General features: G+C 44.4%; 1 protein-coding gene across 4 annotated transcripts in view; it reads right to left on the bottom strand.

The window, feature by feature from the left end:
* NHS (NHS actin remodeling regulator) overlaps positions 1–21126 on the bottom strand; it is a 270485-nt gene that overhangs the window by 4990 nt on the left and 244369 nt on the right. For 2 of the 4 annotated variants that reach the window (XM_049834120.1, XM_049834122.1), the window contains exons 3-7: positions 19505–19638; positions 10673–10735; positions 8259–8451; positions 4719–4850; positions 497–3457 (exon numbers count right to left, since the gene is read on the bottom strand). In XM_049834120.1, the coding sequence (XP_049690077.1) occupies positions 497–3457; positions 4719–4850; positions 8259–8451; positions 10673–10735; positions 19505–19638 (3483 nt within the window). Of the gene's footprint in view, positions 1–496; positions 3458–4718; positions 4851–8258; positions 8452–9362; positions 10078–10672; positions 10736–19504; positions 19639–21126 lie in introns of those variants that run through there. The other 2 variants (XM_049834121.1, XM_049834123.1) reach the window with 2 other exon arrangements.

The raw sequence follows: 21126 nt of genomic DNA, 5'->3' as shown, positions 1-21126 counted from the left end.
CCACGCTATGAGTCAGACCCTGCTGTGCTTTGCAACAGCACCACCAATGCGAGGCACCAGCTCTGCTCACAACCAAGCAGCCAATACCACCATACAGACTTTATCCTCTAATCCAAACATCGTGAATGTTGCATGTTGGAGCCCATAAAGGGGGCACAGGTAGGGACCAAAACTGGGATCTCCCAGTGTACAGTAAACACTGTACAGCTGTGATAATAAGGCTCCTCTGTACCCAGGGTTAGTGCTCCTCCCTTTTCTCTTTTCAGCTGAAATGCAGCACAAGGGAGGAAATAAATATCAGAGAAATACACTCTGAATACATTGAAAAAGTGTAAAATATCTTTGGGTTGGCTGGTGAGCTAACAGATCAGGGGCATCTGTGCTTAAACTTAGAAAGGCAGGCTGATTTGCAACTCCAGCCTGCTTTTTGACTCCACTACCAGTCACGTCCAAAGCCACATGATCGGGTACAACGCAAAAAGAGTTCAGAACTGACCTTTCAGCAAAGGCTCGTCCACGCTGCCCGCTGTCTTGTCCACCCTGCCATCATCAGAGGCACTTTTGGTTGGGATACCTGATGCGCTATCATTTTCCTGCTTGCCACTTGCCACTTTGCTGAGTGAATTCACTGCTGCTATCTCTGCTTCATAGCCGATATTCCCAGGCACATGGTGGCTTACATCGGGTTGGTGCTTGAGCTGATCGCTGATGGCCGCTCCCTCGACCTGAGCTGGGCTTTCGCCCACAGTCCCAGCTTCCTGCCTCCCCTTGCTGCCTGTTGAGAGCTCTTGCTGAGCCTGCACTTGCTGAAGGTTGCGCTCTGTTTCTGCTCCCTGGCCAGCTTTCTTTGCTTCGTCATCACCTGTGAGGACAGCCAAGCCCTTCTGAAACCCATCCGTGGAGATGGCACACGTCTGATTCAGAGTGCTTTCTGGCAAGCGCTCAGCAGGTGGGTGCGTTTGGTCCTTCCCAGGTTTGATTTCAACCAGGCCCATGCTGGCTGAAGTTACAGCTTCTTGCTCACAGTTATTCTGCCCACTGAAAGAAGAGCTTTTCTCTAAAGGCAGCTTACTGGGGCCCACTTCTGCTGGGGAATCATCAATGTATGACATTATGGCCTCCTCCGTGGAATACTGGCGTGATACTGGTTTCTTAGCTAAGAGCGGCCTCATTTTGCCTGGAGAAATGTCAGTTGCCATCAAGGCAGTCTCCTGTATGCAGAGTAGGTCTGGAGTGCTGCCCTTCTGTTTCCCTCCTTCAGGCTTGTTGACTGCCCGGAGGTGGACAGACTTGAGAACAGAGGGCGTGATGGCAAGGGCGGAGGGAGGGCTGGGATGCAGGGCTTCCCCTGCTGTGCTCTGCTTGCTGTGGCTGAAGGCATGCAGCTGGTGCCTGTGAGCGAAGGGCTTACTCAAGACGTTGTGAAGAGCACTTAGGTCGAGGTGAGTAGGAGGTATAATCGGAAGTTCGAGGTCTTTGCTCACCGAGGTGCTGCTGTCTTTCGAGAGCGGCTGCTGTAGTGACGATTTCCTCTCTGGTACTTTTGGCTTCCTCTTGCTTCCCCCTGGAGACAAAGGTCCTGAAAAGAAAGCAGTCGGAAAAGAAGAGGTGGGTGTCTCCGACTGGCTGGAGTACCCACTGGAGGGCGAGGCTAACCCTGCCAGCTTCTCAGGGGAGGCCAGCTTAAACTCGTTATCAACGGAAGGGAGGGATGGGGTGGTGGCTCGTGACCCAGACTGGGATGTCTGGGATTCAGAGCTCTCTGGTGACTTGATGCACTCTATGACTGTAGTACCCGTAGCAGTGCTCGAATTGGACAAGGACCTGTAAGGATCACTGGATTTCAAGTCGTTCAGAAGCCAGAGGTCTGCATAGTGAGGTTGTTCAGCACCTTCATCTTTAAAGGAGGGAATATCGGCAGTGTCAAATGGAGTGTCCTTTAACTCGCCGTCGGTCTGGTTCGCCCAGGGGAGCTCCTGCTTGGCTGGCAGGTTGGGGCCTTCCACTCGGGAGGGTGTGTTTGAAAACTCAAGGGGCAGCTTCATCTCCCTGGCAGTGTGAGAGATGTGCTGTCCACCACCAATCTTTGGTTCTTTCTTGTCAGGAAGATCAGTGCTGCCCTCTGATTTCCTCAAAGACGAGCTGCGTTTTGGTGGGGCTGGCTTTGCCTTTGGTTTCTTCAGTGAGATGCTCTGCTGTCCCTGTCTCCTGTGGCTCATGCACTCCTGCCAGGCACAGTCAGGCAAGCTGGAGGTCATGCTCCCAGTCTGGCCGCTCTCAGAGCCTGTGGCTGCATAGTTGCAAATATAGCTTTTATTACCCTTGAGACCGCAGTCAAAGTGCATGGAAGTATAGTATCCTTCTGTATCCACGGAAAAGTGTGAGCTAGTGTCTGCCTTGTCAGAGGGGGACTTTTCAAGGAAGCTGTCATAGGTGGCCATGCTGGTGAAGCTGGGGCATCCCAGGCTGTCAGCCTTTGGGCGCTCAGGGCTGAAGTCCTGGTGACAGGAGGCGTCATGGTGATGGTGCAGGTAGTTCCACTCGCTGTCGCTTGTGTTGCTGTTGTTGGGGTCATCCAGTAAATCTGCCACAGTGGAGGTGAAGGAGCTCGCCCTGTGGCCCCTGACCTTATCGGCATGGTCACCAAACTGGTCCGTGATGAAGACACTGGAGTCCTCGTTGGCATTGGGAGCAGTGTTGAGTGACAGCTCAGAGTCACAGTGTGAAGAGCCTGTCAGCGGAGGAGAGGCGGCAGGAGGAATGGTTTCGGACGTCTGGGAGGGACACGTGGAGCTGCTCCCGCTCCAGTTGCCGCTGGAGGACTGGTGGTCATCTTTCTGGTCCATGTGGCTGCTGAGCAGGACTCCTGCTGTGGAGATAGAGTGAATGGGGCTCCCAAAGGTGTCCGAGTTGGACGAAATCTCACAGCTGCCTGAATCAGCCATCCTTGACAGCCGCGATCTCCCCCTCTCGCCGATGCTGTGTTCGGGGCTGTGCAGGTGCTGAGGACAAGTTAAACCGATGGGCTGGTGCTCTTGTGAACCCTGCTTGCTCAAGACTTCCTTCCCCTTTTTTGGGATCCTCTCCTGGCCAGCTAGGAAGCACTCCGCTTTGTACCCTGCACTCTTGGCAGTGGCATCCTGATGGCCCTCGCTGGCCCGGGCACCCTCGCGAGGAAGGCTCCGCGAGCGGATGCGGTTGCTTACAGCAGCAGCAAAGACAGCATCCCCGTTGTCTGCCAGCACCAAGATGTTGCCGGCAGAGTGGGAGAGGGAGGCAACAATGCTCTGCCCCCTCTGGGTGCGGATCCGCCGCCGGGAGGGAGCCGCTATCAGGATTTCTTCCGTCTGGCACTCCGAGTCCCGGGTCCCCGACCTCCTACTGCCAGAGCTGGAGAAGTCCGGGTTTGCATGCACAATCACATTGCGCTCTCTTGCTACCGGCGACTCGTCTGAATCTAGGACACATGGAAAGCCAGGTGAGTGGGAGACAGCTCCACGTTCCCTGGCGCGAGACAACCCATGATGCAACCCAAGAAGCATTATCTGCTGTATTCTTTCTTTTTTAATCTTGATGAGCATTGGACCAAATTTAACTTTGCTATAAAGAGTATATAAGGCAGATCTCATCCTGGTGAGGTGGGGAAATTCTCCTAGTCCTGCAATGTGATCTCAGTTCTCCTATTTCTGCAATGTGATCTCACATGGAGCTGATCTTGCTGTGGTAAATATTAAGATAAATATTAAATTTTCAGGTTTTGTCACTCTATTTCAACTAGTTAAAGGCAGTTTTCAGGAGTGTCTGCTGGACAAAACACTCCGTGAGCTTCTAAAAATAATTCTATCTTGACTACCTGTCTGTACGGAATTTCCATAGTCTGCTTCTTTACTACCAAGAATATTTGCAAGGCAACAGGATCTTTCTTTCATAGGTTCTCTGGTTGCTTATTTCCTATGATAAACACATTCCTTCTGCTTCCCATCAAGTTTCACAGCAACGGACCAAGATACCAGAGCCATCTTCAGGTGCAGATGAGCATTAAGAAATAATGATCCTGTTAGTTTTGGGGTAACACCAATTTTACACTGGATTTGCCCTCAACAGAGTTGCTCCTAATTTACCTGGGACAAAAAGTGAGGCAATCTGCTCGATTTTGGGCAAATACCCTTGGTAATAAAGAACAAAAGGAAGGAATCGAGGACAAGCGTGATAATTAAAAGGAACGTTTAGCAAAGTTTCCCATAAGGTACCAGCAGCTGTCTCTAAGGCGGATATCCAACTGCTCATCTGAGTGAGTTATCCGGCTGTTGTGACAGCTCATCATCACTTTGCTGAGCAACATCTGTCAGTTCTTTACCTTAAGCTCCCCTCACACAAGAAAAAACTTTCACTTAATCTAGTTACTTTTTATGCACATAACTATGGGTTTGTAACAGAAATAAAATGGAAAAAAAAAGAACTGATTAACATTTACACGATAAGAGCTGAACACGTACATCTATATTACTCGGTAAGGCCCCCGGTCCATCAAGGCCATATAGAGTAATATAGCTTTGCTTACTGTAGTAAATAAAAAACCAAACCACGTCATTCCCAAACTCCACAAGCATTTACGCTTTCAATGTTTCATTTCTTTGGAAGGCTGGCTACCAGCTCATATCCCTGCAATTTAAGTTGGTTAGAAAGCTATCTACGGAAGATTTGTATTTATACTACACCTATTTCTTGTTGCACTCTTCTGGGGATGCCAGAGATGGTTTTCCTCCTCCTCAACTTTCGTCTCCGCTGTAGTACAGATTGTGAGTGAACAAGAGAGCAGCGTATACTAGCCTCTCTGTCAAAACCAACTCCTGCAACCCATAAATAGGTCTCATTAGCCTTTAGAAATAGTAAACAACTTTTCATGGCTGGAACACAGTGGAGGTATGTGAGCTTGGATTAAGCCTGTGAATAAACATAAGGGAGCCCTTATGTAGCTCTTATGTAAATTATATCACAGTATATCACAGTTTTACATCTAATTCCAGCTCCCCCTCAGCAGCCTGGTTTGCCAAAAATAACAGAAGGCATAAAAAAAGGAAAAGGGAAAGGAAGGAAAAGAAAGGAAAAGGAAAAGGAAAAGGAAAAGGAAAAGGAAAAGGAAAAGGAAAAGGAAAAGGAAAAGGAAAAGGAAAAGGAAAAGGAAACGGAAGGGAAGGGAAGGGAAGGGAAGGGAAGGGAAGGGAAGGGAAGGGAAGGGAAGGGAAAGAAAAAAGGGAAAGAAAAAAGGAAAAGAAAAAAAGGAAAAGAAAAGAGAAAATAAAAAAAATCAGGAAGGAGAACAGAGTTGAGAGCTCTCGGTAACAGGGCATCTTTCTTACAGCTCTTTATCCATCTGTCATAGGGACAATGACAGTAACTTGTCTGCAGAGAGTAATCTGTTCAGCTATAGCCTCACTTATGTTAAGCAACTAAGCATAAAAAAACAACTGAAGGTTATAACACCATATTGCAGTAGTTGGGCACTTCTTAGGAGACCAATATGCCAAGGGAGCTAACATTTCAAAAAGGAAGTAGACATCTAGAATGGAGCCAAGTCCCCGTGCAAGTTTAGAGAGCATTCTTCATGATGATGACACATGGCCAAGGGTGACATAAATGGGCAGCTGCTATTTATTTTTGTACATCAGTAAGTGGCCTGATTTTCACAAGTGCTCAGCACATGCATGGGAGTCCACTCTGGGAATCAGGTCACACAGTCAATCAAGATCCTCAGTTTGGATTTAGAAGCCAAAGTTCATGGACACATTTTTTTTATGACCACAGTCATATAGAATAGGTGAGAATTCCTCATTTTCTTTATTGTTTCCATGGCATGAGCCCAAGGAAGTGTCTTCCACTTTGTTTTTTTACACGGTGTTGTTAAATCAAAGTTAAAAGGAGGCCCACCAGAAGACCAGTGCCTGTCTGCACTGGCTTTTTGCACAACTGTACACTTATGCTCTCTAAAGTTGACATGAGACACGTCGTAAAAAATGTGCCAGGTCCATAAAAACACTAACATAAGGATCGCTGATACAGTGGTTTGTAATCTTAAGAAAAACAAACAGACTAAACCAAACCAAAGGAAAAAAAAATCCTGATAAGAAGCTATATTTTAATAGCGTATAATTATAGAAAACATAATTATACACAGACATACACGTACATATTACACTACATAACAATGTAAAACATTAAAAAGTAACTTTCTTGTAAAAGTTCTTCTTGAAATCTACTACAGTGAAATAGAGGCTTCAGACAGATGTCCTGTAACCACCAATGCCCCTGGAATAAGCAGAGGAAGAACTTTCTTTAATATGGAATGAAAGTGCTGTAAACTCCAACAACAGTCATTTTCAAAAAAAGTGAACATTTCTCAGGGTTGGGAGAAGCTTAAAAAAAACAAAACCAGAGAACTGAAAGCAAACTCTTTGAAATGAAAAATCAATCAATCAGCATCATGGCTGGTTTTCCAGCAACTGTGAGTTAGCAGAACATGCTCTGTGTGCCAGATGCATGGGGGTCATCTCTGAGAGGAAAGTGGAAGAGGGTATATCCTCCCCGTGATGCATACAAATTATTCCCATTAGTGCTAATGAGAATGATACACATAAACATCCACAAGATTACATACCATTCTTGATCTGTAAAACTGATCAGTGGAAATTTGGTTCCAATGTATGGCAGGTGGAGTCTAGGCAAAAATGGCTATTACTGGAAAAGTTAACATTGGTCCCAGACCTAACTTTCCTCTGAACTGCATTAGGTGACATTAGCCATGTTAGAAAGCCTACACCAGTTAGGGTCCTATACTGACTCTAGAAAGAGCATCATTTTAACACAAGCTTTACCTCATGGAAACATGCTACACTATCTATGACTTTCTGCAGGGATTTTTATCAGCAGTGCCCAACCTGCGACCTCGACCAGCCGGCTCCCAACCTCCAGCCCAGCAGGGTGTATGCAGGCAGCTCTGCCAGCCAGCCACCTTTCCTTCTGTGGGCCCCCAGATGACCAGAAACACTGGCACAGTGGCGGGGACACCTGCTCCTGGCTGCCACCTCCCTGGACGGGCAGAGCTGGTGGCACTGTGCAGTGTCACCTCTGCTGCTGGGATGGAGGGGAACCGGGATTGAGTTGCTGTCACCAGGAGGATTCATGCAGCTGATGGTGGAGCAGATGGGGATTTGTCACCATGACACTGTAGGACAGACGTGCTGCAAGCCCAAAAGCCCAGAGCCCCTCAGTTGGGGGCTGAACCCTGCCGCCTGTCCTGCAGGAAGGTTGGGCACCACTGACAGCCATGGGGAAGAGGAATGGATGTGAGTGGCTGTGACCCCTCCCCAACCCCTCAGTTACTGGGAAAATCTCTGGGGAATGAAGGCTAACTGAAAGCTCCCTGCTTTTTTCCTGATTGTTTATATTCAAGTCTATAACTGTGGAAGTCAGCCCACTTTATGCTCTTACATTAATCAAAACTTGGTGCGAAATATTACTGAGGAAAACTCAGATCAACTTTATGTTTACCATAGCCCTCTGGAAGGCGAGAAAGAGAAAAAGAGAAAGAGAAAAACAGCCTGATTTTTTTATCCTGGAAATAAGTCATCTATCACATTTAATAAGTGATATACCTGCTGCTTCTGTAAACAAATTCTCCTTCAAATAAAACTAGTCAAATGTATCCAAATGTTATAGAAATAAAAGAAAATGCCATTACTATACCTTCAGCATAGCTGCATGTAAAGAGATCTCAGAGCGATGGTTTGCATGCTACACAGTCATGCCTTGCATGTTTAAAGCACTGCAAATAGTAGCCTACATTCTCTAGTTTCTCTTCTCCTGCTACACATGATAATCATATGATTAATTTCGGTGGCTTTCTGCATTATTTCAGTCAGCTACATTCAAAAAGTTATTTGAGGTCTTTGTAAATACAGACTGTAGGTTATATACACAACAGAAGTACATTGTTTATATAGGGAACCAGTGTTATGTTACACTGTATAACAAGACTGAAAATATGGGCCAAATTAATCCTAGATGCAGCTTCAGTGACTCCAGCGGTCACGCATGAGGGATGAATTTAGCCCACTGTCTTCCAGAAACTAAATCCTCAAGCTAGGGTCTTTGCCCCTAGACTGCACAATCCCGTGACTTCAAATAAATTAAACAAAATAAGTACTTGACCTCCCTTGAACCATGCAATAAATACAAAAAGAAATAGAAGAGATTTGTACCAGTGACATTGATGGGGATAATGCAAGAAGAAATCACTTGGGCATCTTGTTTCATTTTCTCCTCTGGAGTTGGGAGAGGTAGTGCTTTACTCCAATTGGTTTGTTTATCCAGTGTAGAAGGGATATTATGTATTGGATTTTTCGGCCTCTGCCCTAACATGACATCTGTATCTTCGTCCTCTGGTGGATGGGACTGCAAATGAATACATTCAAAATCAGTGTCTCCCACTCAGGCACATGAGGCTAATTTTGAAACAAAGCAGACACACAGATCAGAAATCAATTACAGGGATGCAAGGAGGAATTGTTCTAGCTAAGTCAGACAGCACAAGCTATTCTCCAATGGAAAAATAACATCCTACTAATAGGAGAAAAATACCTCAACGTACTGGAATTCAGCATATTTACAGTGACATTTACAGGACATCTCCTCCATCAGAAGGGGCACATTCTGCATTTGTGGGTAGCCGTTGCAAGTGTGCCCTCAGTTACCATCAGCGTTAGACACATGGGGCTTCATGTGCATCCACAACCTTCTGAACACCAGAGTCCACTGACTGCTACCAAGGATGGGCCCATTTAACCACTTGAGGACAAGCATCAGAAGGCCCAAAGTTTAAGACCTCTCTGTACTTCAGAAAACCATTTGCGTTTCATTTTTATAAACTCAGACCAAGAGCAGACTTAAGTTACAGCTACCCAGCAGCTATGTGTGGGAAGTGGCTGGCGGTAACAGTGCTGGGTTGGGGGGACAGTGGTCAAAGAGAAGAGTAGCCACCACCAGAAGAAATTCAAAAGGTTATTTAGAAACCATGCATATTTTTACAGCACGCTACAAGAAGCACTAGATACAGAAGATAAAGAAATGGAGAGAAAAGTAAACTGCATGGAAGAAACACAGATGGTTTGTTTTCTTTTGGAAGAAATAAAAAATCCCCCAACAACACCCTGTCTTGCAAAGCCACTATAATTTCATCTAGTAAAATAGAAATAAATAAGCACGTTTTCATCTGGTTCTGGCTACCAACTCGGGTTTGGGGGTCTCTTTGTTTGCAAAAAAAGTTTCTGTTTTGTTTGGAAGGGACACAGGGGACAAACACTTACCTTTTTCTGCCTAATTTCCCTCTCTTTTTTCCATTAATACATTCTTCTATAAGCTGTGACAACTCTTCGACCAGCCCAGCGTGTCCATCTGCCTCTTGGTTTTTAAAAATGAAGTGCAATCCCTTTCAGGCTGGCTTTCTCTTCAGTCCTGAATTCCCAGCTGCTTAACTACCAGCCTTCCCCCTCATGCCTGCTGTTTACACTTTATTTGCCAGCTTAGTTTCGGTAGCAAACATGGTGAAGATAAAATATTGCTCTCCGGCTCCCTGGCAGGGCATTGAGCAGGCGGGTGTTGAACACTGCAGGATCACGTCCGGGCTGCCATTGTACTTCTGCCATTCCTCCGCCCAGGGTCCTCACAAATCCCGGGGAAATTAACCATCTCAGGCTTGCCAAACAGCATTTACGCCCTGGCCCCAAAAGCATTTAAGATCTTAACTCAGCAGCTACTATTTAAACTGTTGGAAGGCACTTACCTCGCCAATGTCACCTGCCACAGCACCCACAGACCCAAGACAACGCATGCTTCCTTCTCCTCCCACCCACAGAAAACCTCCTTTTCCCACGTAGGATTTCAGTGAAACGTTGCAGCCTTCTTTCTGCCTGCAGCTTTTGTGCTGATCCCCGGCAGACATGAATAGCTCATATAAACTTCAAGCACAAAAGACTTTGTTTCCTAGGTAACTCCCCCCACCCCCCCAAAAAAAGTTTGATGCATGCATCCAAAAAAAAACCCCCTTGCACACATGCACAGCCACATGGACACACAGACACACACACACGCACATGGAGGCTGCATTTGTTGCTGATTCCTCCCCTAGATGACAATGAAGTGCTGGACAAAGCGGGTGAAGTGACCCTGGCTGCCAGAGCCCCTCCTCTCCAAACAGTGGCATCACCAAATGGCCAGAGAATAAATACCTGCTGTCGTGCTGGCATTGCCTGAGCAATTTCTTACCATTTAGGAAAAAAAGAAGAAAAGGGATAGTTTGGCAAAAACATTGCAAGAGAATGAAATGCAACTGCTAATGCTATCCAGTCAGTCCCAGTTCAGGCCTTTTAAAGAAGGCGATAGGAGGAGGTGGCCTCGTGGCCACGAGCTCCTGAAACCCATCCAAGGTGAAGAATGAAAGAGGGGGGGGAAAGAAAAAAGTCATTATCGTGTCTTACTGACATGAGAAAAACAGAAAAGGCTTCTTTGAGCACAGTAAAGTTAGCAAGTGAAAAGCAAGCAAGAGGAAGGGTTAGGATCTGGAATGGAGAAGAGTGAGACAGGGCTGTTAGTTGAGGATTGCTTGTTTTTCCAGTACCTTTCTACTCCAGGGGGTGATGTGGCAACACTCAATTGGGGAGGGCGAACGGGTGCTGTTAAACTATAAATGTGAAATGTACAAAAAAAAAAAAAATAAATTAAAAACATACACCAAACGTTTCTGGTAAAACCACATAATTTTTGTCTGGATAAATTAGCATCAGAGGCAAAATGAGTTGAGATTTCCACCCTGTTTCCTACTGATGGGTTTGTTCCCCAGAACAGACTACTTCTCTACAAAATGCAGCTCAAGCAACTGTGCCCACAGAGTGGCTTGGACCCTTGTGAAGTCTATGCTGATTTTGCTTACTCAGATTAGACAAAACTGCAGTGAAATTGGTTCAACTTACTTGTACAGACGTGCTTAAATTGTCCAAGAATGCCTTGTATTGATTTGGTAACTCAAACTGTGTACTGCCTGGAGCTGAAGCAGTGCAAGGTATGTATCCAATTACATTATAAATTACCTATTTCATGATATAAGGGAAATTTTGTGCATGAGGTATTTAAGCAATGGATATAAATAATGCTGGTCCTGAGGGTGATTTATCAAATACATTGCTTGCTAAAGTTTTCTGATGTTACCATTACATCTCTAAGGTTGTGATCATCGTGTCAGGGCGACAACAGCCAATTGGCTTTTTGCCACTTTTTATAATGCTTGAAAGGACAAACAGCAATGCCCACAATGTCTTGGGTCTCACTGAATCCCTGCACCTCCAAAATCCTCTTCTGGCAGAAACTCTGGTTTGTTTGTTGCAATGTCATGTTTTCAAAACCAAGGAGTGAAGTATGACTTCTTTTGAAATAGGAAATAAAACAAAAAATAAAGAAAGAGATAAAGAAAACGGGTTTGTTGATCACACTGGAAAGCTCTAGCATGTGTTTCTTGGTGGGGGTTATAATCTCCCCCTTCATTAGTTAGCAGACCTGCAAAATAATCCTATGAACATTTTTCCTCCCAATCATTATCAACACCATGATGGATGAACCACAAACCTCAGTCTGAAAGACTTTGCATTAAATGGTCTTCTCAAAAAAAAGCTGTGGTGAGTCTCAAAAGGCATAATTCTCCGTCTTGTCCTACTCTCTTCCTAGATGTGCAACACCTCCTGCTTTGCCCTGGTCCCGTGTGCAGGACTAAAACTAGGGGAAGCCTCCAAATGAACTGCCCATAAGCGTTACAGAAGAGCGGGGTGTGTGTGTGTGTATGTGTGTGTGTAAATCAAAAGAGGACTGTTCCCAGTTAACATTTCCAGCAGGTTCATTTCTACCCAGGTCAGTGCAAAACCAGTTCTCCCAAGCTGGGAAAAGTCCTTATCACAGGAGAAACACCTCTGTTCATGCAACAAAGTCTGTGGAGATACTGAATACATCAACCAGTTCAGTCTACTCTCCAGATACCCAAGGATGATTTCACCCTTAGTACTCTGACCAAGTTTCCAGTCACCTGCTCTGAGCAGATTGGCTGCAGTTAACAGAATCAGGATTTGAACTGAAATTCAACTTCCCCATGGAAGATGTCAGAGGATTTCTAGGGAGGGTCGAGACGGGGAGACAAATGCTACTGGTGACAAGAGTTCAGGATATGAAAATCTTTGCAATGTCCCACAAAGGCCTATGATGGTCTTAGTGCACAAGGAGAAGAGGATGGGAGGGACCTCCAACCCTGAGCTCTGAGCACAGCTACATGCACAAGCCACTCAGGGGCAAACCTCCCTGGGAGAAACAGCGGGACCTCAGCTTTGGCCTCAAGCAAGGTCTGGCTACCCATCTGTCAGCACAGGGCTTTCCTACCTCCCCCACGTGCTGCTCTGCCTGATGCCTCCGAGAAAACACCTGCCTGGTTACATGTACCCACAGCCATCATCTGATGTGCCAAAGTCTCAGGTCCCTGTTTAAGCATGGCAGGACAAAGTTCCTAGGTAGGTTCCTACCATGAGGAGGCAGGACAAAAATGGAGGCAAAAGGACTGGCAGAATTTCAGCTCCTGCTGTCACAGTGGTGCTCCTGAGAAAGCTGGTGGCACTGCTACCTTTCCAAGGGGTCCCAAGGTCACCAACTGCCTGTTCCTGTGCAGTGCCTGCTGCCGGGCAGCTGAGGCATGCTGGGGTATAGCAGCAGCCTCAACATTTTGACACCTCCACGCTGGGTGAGAGAGCAAGCTGCCACTCTTCAAATGTTTTCATTCACTCAGAAGACCAGAATATCTCTAAATGTCCTGAGTAAACACATAATTAAGCAAGAAATTATTATTATATACCCAAGGCTGTTCTGGTCTGATGGGCAAATCTGCAGTTAGGCAGTTTTCAAAGTGAATTTCTTTTCTGTGGGTGTGCTTGGCAAACAGCAATGGTGATAATCAATCTGTTAAATACAAAGCCAGAATACTTTAAATAGGCATTTTTCTTTAATGGGCTAAGATTGCTTTGAAACCAAACTGGTGTGTAATTGCTTGAATAGGGATTTATTCTGCAGTCACTGACAAATGTGAGCATCTTTATTTTCTGAGCTATCCCATCAACTTCAATTGCAGAGGTGCCATTGTGCTCGTGAAACTGCTTTGCAGTAAAAATCTTAGTTGTATATGCACATGATCTGATTTCTCAGTGCTCTGCATCTCTTTGATGTGAAAGTCTTCTGTTTCTGTGCACTACAGCAAAAAAGTCAGATGTCCAAGTCTGAACTAGTCAACTCTATAGTGCCCTATAGAGAAAGAGCATATGGCATTGCTGCAGGGCAACTCAGCTCACCTTCTGTCAGCACCTAACTCAGGCCGAGATGAAGCGACCCTGAACACTCTCCCCACTGATTTTAGGAAGAGCCTAGCGTTACTTGCAGGTACCTAAGTCAGGACATGAGCCACCCTTTCAGCAAATAAAAATCTTAAACACCATCAGTGCAATGACAAAGGAGCAATTTAGCAGTCGACGGCCTTGCCAGCCTGGCAACTTATGGGCCTGCCCCATTCATTGTCCCAGAGCTGGGATCCAGAGGAGGAAATGAATGGGCCAGTGACAGGACAAAAATGCCACTTAAGCCCTTCTTCTGTTTTCCAGCCCTCAAAGCTTTGAGATACCACTGTTGTTCAGGATCTTCATGATATAAGGGAAGCCTGGTGCAAGAAGCAACATTTGTGTTAAATCATGTACCTAGCCTGCCTTACCTATAGTGATAGCATTACTGGAGATACTGGGATTTCAAAGTTAGTGCACAGGGCATATTGAACACAGTGCAATAGCAAGGGGAAAAACATAAACCAAAGAATAAAGAACTAATTTTTCTTCAGGTAATTAAAGATGTCTTCAGAGTGCTAAATCCTCATCAAGAGCATTTATCCTCAACAAGTTTGTCAAATTTAGACATGGCCGAGTTGATTCCTTCCCCCTCGGCTATGTTTGACCATGTAGGCAAGGTGTTACCTCACAGGAAATCTCGGTGGCTGAGTCACAACCCCCAGCAGCACAGGACCGGTGCTGGCAGTGCCGACACAGCCTTGTCGAGGGCAGGAGGCAGCTAGCAGCACAGTGCTATTCTCCAGAGGATTATTTTTGTCTCTTGCCACCTAAAAGTTGCAGCTAACAAAAAGCATAAGGGATCAATATTATTTCTAACTTCAGGCTTCTATAGCACCATGTGGGGGAAATTTCCTTCCTAGGATGACCTTATGAATAAAGTGGGTGACATTCACCTGAGCAGTGTATCAGCATGTAGCTTCAGCATCTGCAAGCTTCATATATGGTCCATTTCCAGCAGCGAACAGAACATACATACGGGATGCTTTCACCCTACGTAAGCACAGAAATACTATGTACTTATTAACAGTACATCCTGAGTTCTTGTTTGAAAGCAATCATTCACATACTGGAAAGGTAATATAGAATAAGTGTGAACTAGTGTTCAATCTCATGTTCACATGAGTTGAGTACTGACTCCTTCTGTGGCCCTGGGTGAAACCTCCCTGTCTCCCTGTAAAAAGGAGAGCCTCCTGCTTCATTAACTCACAGGAGTTAAGGAAAATGCTATTGATTTACACGTTGGAAAAATTAAAGGTCTGGTAAAAGAAGAAATACTAATAAAAGGTTAGCAGCTTTCCAGTGTTTTCAGAGCACAGTTGACTACTTAATTAGAAATTAACATTTGTACCTATACAGCAGCTTTCTTACACAGTCAACTGATGCTGAAGAGAAAGTAATGGGAATATTTCTGACCGTGCTACTTCTGCTGCAAAATACAACCCTGCTTACCTGCCTGCTCCCAACGTTTATATTTCCATATGTTTCATTCTCAAGTTTTTGTATTATCTGCTTGTGGGTGTTTTCTTTTCTTTTGGAGCATCACAAATGCTATCTGCTAAAGTACTGACAATACTTTAACAATTAATGTACTGCTCCAATGTTTTGACAAGGTAAAGACAAAAATAAGACATGTTTCCTGACAGAAGTCATACCGCACATGGCATTCCAGCAGACAAAGGTACAAAATAATCATACCACGATACAGGGCAGTAGGTATTAGGCTCATTGCACAAATACTGCTATACAAGTTCGTTCTGGCAAATAATGCCAGGTTTTATTTCTAACAGCTACAGGCAGGATTTGCACACAAAAAGTGCATAGCCCAACTCATGCCCGGCCCTTAACTCAGTTATTTTTTACTGTGGCTTCGTATGGCTTCAGCACAAAACTGTGTGAAAGTTAGTACATTCAGTTGTGCTTCCCTTTGCTGTACAAAGCATCCTAAAGCAGACCATAGGGAATATTTTTTAAATGTCCGGGAGATGGAATAAAATTACCTGATGCATTATTTTCTCTTCATGTTTCCTCTAGCTGAGGTCTGAGGGAGAGGCACAGCCTGGCTGGAAAACAACCTCCTGTTTCTTGTCCCTTAGATTTCTGCTCAGATTTTATGAACAAACTGACACCAAACTTTGTGCAATTGTGAATATGAATTCGGAAATATTGAGTTTTTTGCTCCATCTCCCTTGTTTTATTATAACAGCTGTGCCATGAGGGGTTTGAGAAAGTGTGGTCCCATGACATTCTGAACTTGAACACTGAGATTTCAGGGCCTGGCCAGATGGACTTGGGGAAAGCAGGGAAAGAAAAAATGCAGAGAAAATGAAAGAGAAGGCTGAAATGCAGTTGGAATGACACAGCATCTTCACAGTCAGTGACTGGCCTCAGCAGTGCTACAGGCAGGGTTGCCATGGGAACATGTGCAAGGAATATTTCCCTCATTTTAGCAAGTCCATAACTTTCTCATACTCTCCTCAGGTGTTTTTTTTCTCTTCAGTGGTAAAAATGCCTGAATGAATGATACTTATAAATGTGTTTGGTTGTATAGTTCTTCTGTGTAGAGAGAGACTAAGTATGCTAGATAGAGTTTTTCAGCTTTAAAAGTGAATGACTGGGATGGATAGGAAAGTAAAATCATGTCTGCAAAACCAGGAGGGGCACAAAGGGAATGAGGAAGCAATGCTTACTGTTTCTCACAGTGTAAGAACAAGAAGGGATGCAATGAAATTATGAGGCATCAGGTTTGAAACAAACAAAAGATACATTTTCATACAGATTGTTAAAGTCATTGTTGCAGGATGCTGTTGAGGCCAAAGGTGTAAATTTGCTAGAAAATGGAATAAACAAGTCTCAAAAGCAACACGGACAGGTTCCTTGGTGGCTGCTATTCTGTGTTTAGTTGCTGGCTCAGGAGCTCTGTACCAATTTCTGTATGAAACTGGAAGGATAAATCATGGGACAATAAATGGCATAAGCCATGCCCTGTTCTTATACTCTTTCCTGAAGGATCCCCTTCTGGCCTCTGGGCTAAATGGACCTTTCATCAGACAAATGAGGGCAGTTCCTCTAACAAAAGTAGACTATAAAGCTAACTCCAAACTTGTCTTGCCTGGGACACAAAAGATCCTACATAATTTCTAGTTCTCTACTTCTTCTCATGACAAAATGACCTTGTGATGGAACAGTCCAAAACGTCCCTCCAGACACATTTACACTGGCATTAGTTGCTTTGGACTTGAATTCATTTGGTCTTTCTTGGAATTTGTGGGATTTTGGCATCTTCCTTCCTGTAACGATAATCATGCTTAAAAATGAATCTTTATCTGTTGTGGCTGATTTTCTTTAGCTTTACTGTACAATATGCAAGACCTTCAGAAACGCTCATAGCCACCTAATTGGTAGCTATAAAAACAAAAGCCAAAAGTTACAAATATAGAAGCCTTGGCTGGTCTCAGACATAGCTGACCTGTTTTGCAGTATCCTTCAGTAGTGATAGCTCTCACAGGTCTCACAGTGGTAATTTGAACATTTCTCAAAACCAAGCCAGTTATTTCAGTACCTTAATGCATTCATTAAACTTAGATGGTCAGTTTGGAAAAGTCAGATCCTGTAACTTTTAAAAATTTGCCAGCTTCTCATTGATCCCTTTCCTAATTCAAAAGAAACAATCCCTTTTCTAATTCATAAGTAACACAGAAAGGAGCTTTTATTGTTGTTTAGCATTGCTTTCACCATCACCTTTCCAATGCATCAGAAAAGTGGAATACAGAATAGACTGCTATGCCATGAATAAAAATTCTTGTGGGATTTAACATCTTTAGTTCATTGACAAATAGATGATACAATCAACTGGAATCGGATATCAAACATTACCAACAGTCCCTGAAGTAGATACGCATTTGCAGATGTCAAAAAGCTTATGCTAAAAAGGGCAAGCTAGCCAATAACAGCATTCTCAACTTTCTCCTGTAATGATATCATTAAGTCATGAAGACTGGCACAATATCAATTAGCTATTCATTGTTGCAGTGTCTTGTAAAAATCTCTGATTAACTTTCTGCCAGACACAGCATTGATGTGCAGCTTCATGTTCTCTCAGAAATGGGTCAAGGCACTTTGAAGTACTCTGGCCTTGGCATATTTGCAATTACCAAAGCAGAACATTACCAGATGCCTTGAAATCAATAGGATGACAACCTCCAAGCAACTCTTGCTTGCTCCTCCTTAGGGGAACACTGAATCTGGTCAGCTTCCAAAAAAAGGCCCAATATGGGTGGGCACAAGCTTAATATTTTCCTTCTTGAAAAGAAAAAGGTGGACTTGCTGATAAAGCCAAGACATCTGCATTCAGCATGACTTAATTTTGCCAACTAATACAGGACTCGGAGGGTTGCTCACTATTTATTATTATTTTGTGCTCCACAGATGGAAGTAATGTCTAAAGAGCACTGGTTGTTTTCCAAACACAGCAAAGATTCAGGCCTTTCACCACTGAGTATGCAATTTCAAAAGACATGCCTTGTTCCCCATCTGATACTAACTAAGAGACATTTATGTTCAATATACTGTCCAAACTATTGTCTGTAACTAGTTCTGAACCATAACATGGGGGTCACCTCTCCTTTACCTTTCAGTGACCCTACAACAGTGCTAGCTTTGATGATGACTTACAAAGAAGAAACAGGTAAGCCTGTTTTTCCTTTCCGTCTTCCAACTCTTTTCTACGCTGTCCCTTAACATCAGGATATCTTCAGTTGAATCATAAGGCCTGCAAATTTAACCAGTTCAAAGCCTGCAGGGATGGTGATGCTTTCCTCAAAATTATCCAGATAAGCAGCCAAAAAAGCCAGAATAGTCAAACTAATCAAAACTTCATCGTGCATTTCATGCTTTCAAATGAGAAACAAAACTCTTCCTATGGACTAGCTAGCTGTTCCCTGGACATGTGCTTTACGTTGTGACTCCTTTACCATTATAGTATTTCCATATGGTTAATATAATGAATTAGGATGAATGTACTTGGATTTTTAAGCTAAGTGAGTGACGATTCAGTAGCTACAGACTCACAATGTGCTCACGGGTATAACATCTCTGTAGATGCCAATGTCCCTGTACCTGCAGATGCAGGACAGATCTATCTCTACACTGAGGCTTGGCATTAGACATATGCATCACTTAAAACTCAAATCCAGGTCTGACCTGTGGAGTTTAAACTGGTCTGAGGAATGCAATGGCTCTCAGCACAGGGCAGAATATAGCTACTATAGCACTTTCATGGGTCAAACACCCAGAGCCACAAAGGTAGCAAAGTCCTGCTGAAACCAGTGGGAATTATGGACCCAATCAGAGTTAAACTTGTGGATCTGGTGCATTTCCTTTAACCATGATAAATACCATATTGTCAACACTAATTTGATTTCAAATTAGTGCAGCAGTGACAAGTCAGCACAGACATACAGGACCAGATCTTCAGCTGGAGTTCCTGTTTGTCTGGCTGCAAGGACATGCATGAGACATAAGCCTCTGAAAAAACTGCATGGAGGTGGATACTGCAGAACAGGACCATTGCCCATACATACATGGAACATGTAGTTCCTTGTAGCTGGAGAAGTGCTGTTGAGCCTAACTGCACACGTGAGTCTCAAGCCAGCACTCAAAGCCCTTGAGTTCTTGGCTCCTGGCAATGCTAATGCAAGGGCTGAAATTATGGCACTTTCTGAAATTACAGGACTGTCCTGGAAGTACTACCTAAAGGACAAGTGGAGAATGTGAAGGGCCATGGAGGAGTATGTGAATGAGTGCATATGAGTGCTGTCAATCGGCAAAAAAATAAGAGGTTTCTCAATGGAAACATCCACCCTGGGGTTGGCTGCTGGAAGCTGTGACCTGAGTTATGCTGCTGACAGTCTTTAAGGTCAGCTGTGTTGTACCTGCATAGGCTTCGGCAGGGGGAGCTTGTGAAGCACTGTCACACTCAGGTCCCACAATGCTGGTAACATGTTTGTGTGTGATAGCTGTAGTGAAAGACTTACTGGTAGCAAGTGCCGGTCCTTTATCGCTTGCCTCTTTTGACTGCAGATTGCAGGGAAGGGAGGAAAGGGAGGAGCCACCACAGTGATGGGGCCTTGGACTTTTTGCTCTCTGTTATCACCTCGGTTTCGATGTTCTGTTTTGGATGAGAAAGGAGACATGAGGCTTTCAGAGTGTTAAAAACATATAAATATCTCTATTAACAGCACAACAGACACACGAACAGGATGTGGACTGCAAAGTTGAAGGTCCTCCTCTTCTCCACTGACAGCTACCTATGATCCCTGTTGCAACTGAAGAGGACAAGCAGTTACCAGACATCCAAGCCCCTGGAAGAGCAATGCTCATACAACACAACCCAGCGTGTGCACTGAAGCTGAATTCTCCTCAGATGGGCTTTATACCCTGTATGCCAAGTGACAAAGGAGCTACCTTCTTAGGTGCTTGGGACCCGAGTCCTGATTCCCAATGGGAATCTGCAGCTCCTGTTGCCTTGAAACATTGAGCTGCAGCAATGACTGCACTCTACCCATTTAAAATACACCCCTCTGAGGAGAATGAAGGAAACACAGCCCCAGGTAGGATTTCCTTCCCCAGCTGCATGGCAGTGCCAAGTCCTGAGCATTGGCTTGACATCATGAAGGTTGTTGCAGTGGAGCTCTGTGTCCCAGCATGGAGCACATCATCCTGGAAAAGTCAAGATCTCTCCACCCCAGGCCCAGAGGAGTCTTCCTTCACCACGGGCTCACAATATTCAGTCCTCTTCCAGCAACAGTCCCAAGCCTCCGAAACCTTCCAAGTGAATGGGAGAATGCTCAAGGACTCCCCATCTCTAAATTTAGGTGACAGTCAGATAGCTAGTGTTTGCATGGAGTGCTGCTGGAAGGGAACGATGGATTTACCTGATACACGTAGATACAGTCCAGCCAACAATGTTTGCTGCTAGCATAGCTGTTTTCTGATGTAATGTTTAGTTTTAATTACTCCTGGTTAAATGGATAAAGAGATGATGAAATTCTGATAGAAGAAACAGGTGAGACACAATAAATATGTTTAGGGTAAATTTCCAGTTATAATTTCAAGCTAGTATATGCAGTTATTTGGAAAATAAAATAAAGCCACACATGCCAAGCTGCCTCTTGAACCTGCACAGCTGCCGTTAAATGCAGAGGATGGGAAGTTGCCAAAACAGAGATTTGTAACTTTAAAAAGATGAGGCATTTTCTGACAGCTGCCTTCCTGAGCTGCTGTCAGGTTTTCTCCCGCCCACAAGATGGCAGGCAGAGATCAGCCTGGTCCTGGGACAATTGCAAAGCAGAGCTGCTAAGAGCAGAAAAGCCAACTTCTCTACTTCGACACTACTGTGATTGCAATTCGTCTGAATCACTTTTTGCAGTGCCATGAAGACATACTGCACCCTTAGTGTGTTCTTGAGCTAAAATCTGTAGAGACTTTCAAATGTGGTAATTAATTGGAACATTTTATCCAGCTAACAAGATGCTCTGCAGATCCGAGTAATCAATTATTATTATAACCTGATAACAATAATAACTGAGCAAGGCAATGGTAGCTGTTGGTGCAAAACAATTGCAACACAGGAGGCTGCTGCTGAACATTTTAAGGG

Source organism: Accipiter gentilis, chromosome 31 (genome assembly GCF_929443795.1).
Source record: "Accipiter gentilis chromosome 31, bAccGen1.1, whole genome shotgun sequence".
NCBI lineage: Eukaryota > Metazoa > Chordata > Aves > Accipitriformes > Accipitridae > Astur > Astur gentilis.
Note: the sequence above shows the minus strand (reverse complement) of the source record. Positions and strands in the feature narration are given on the sequence as shown.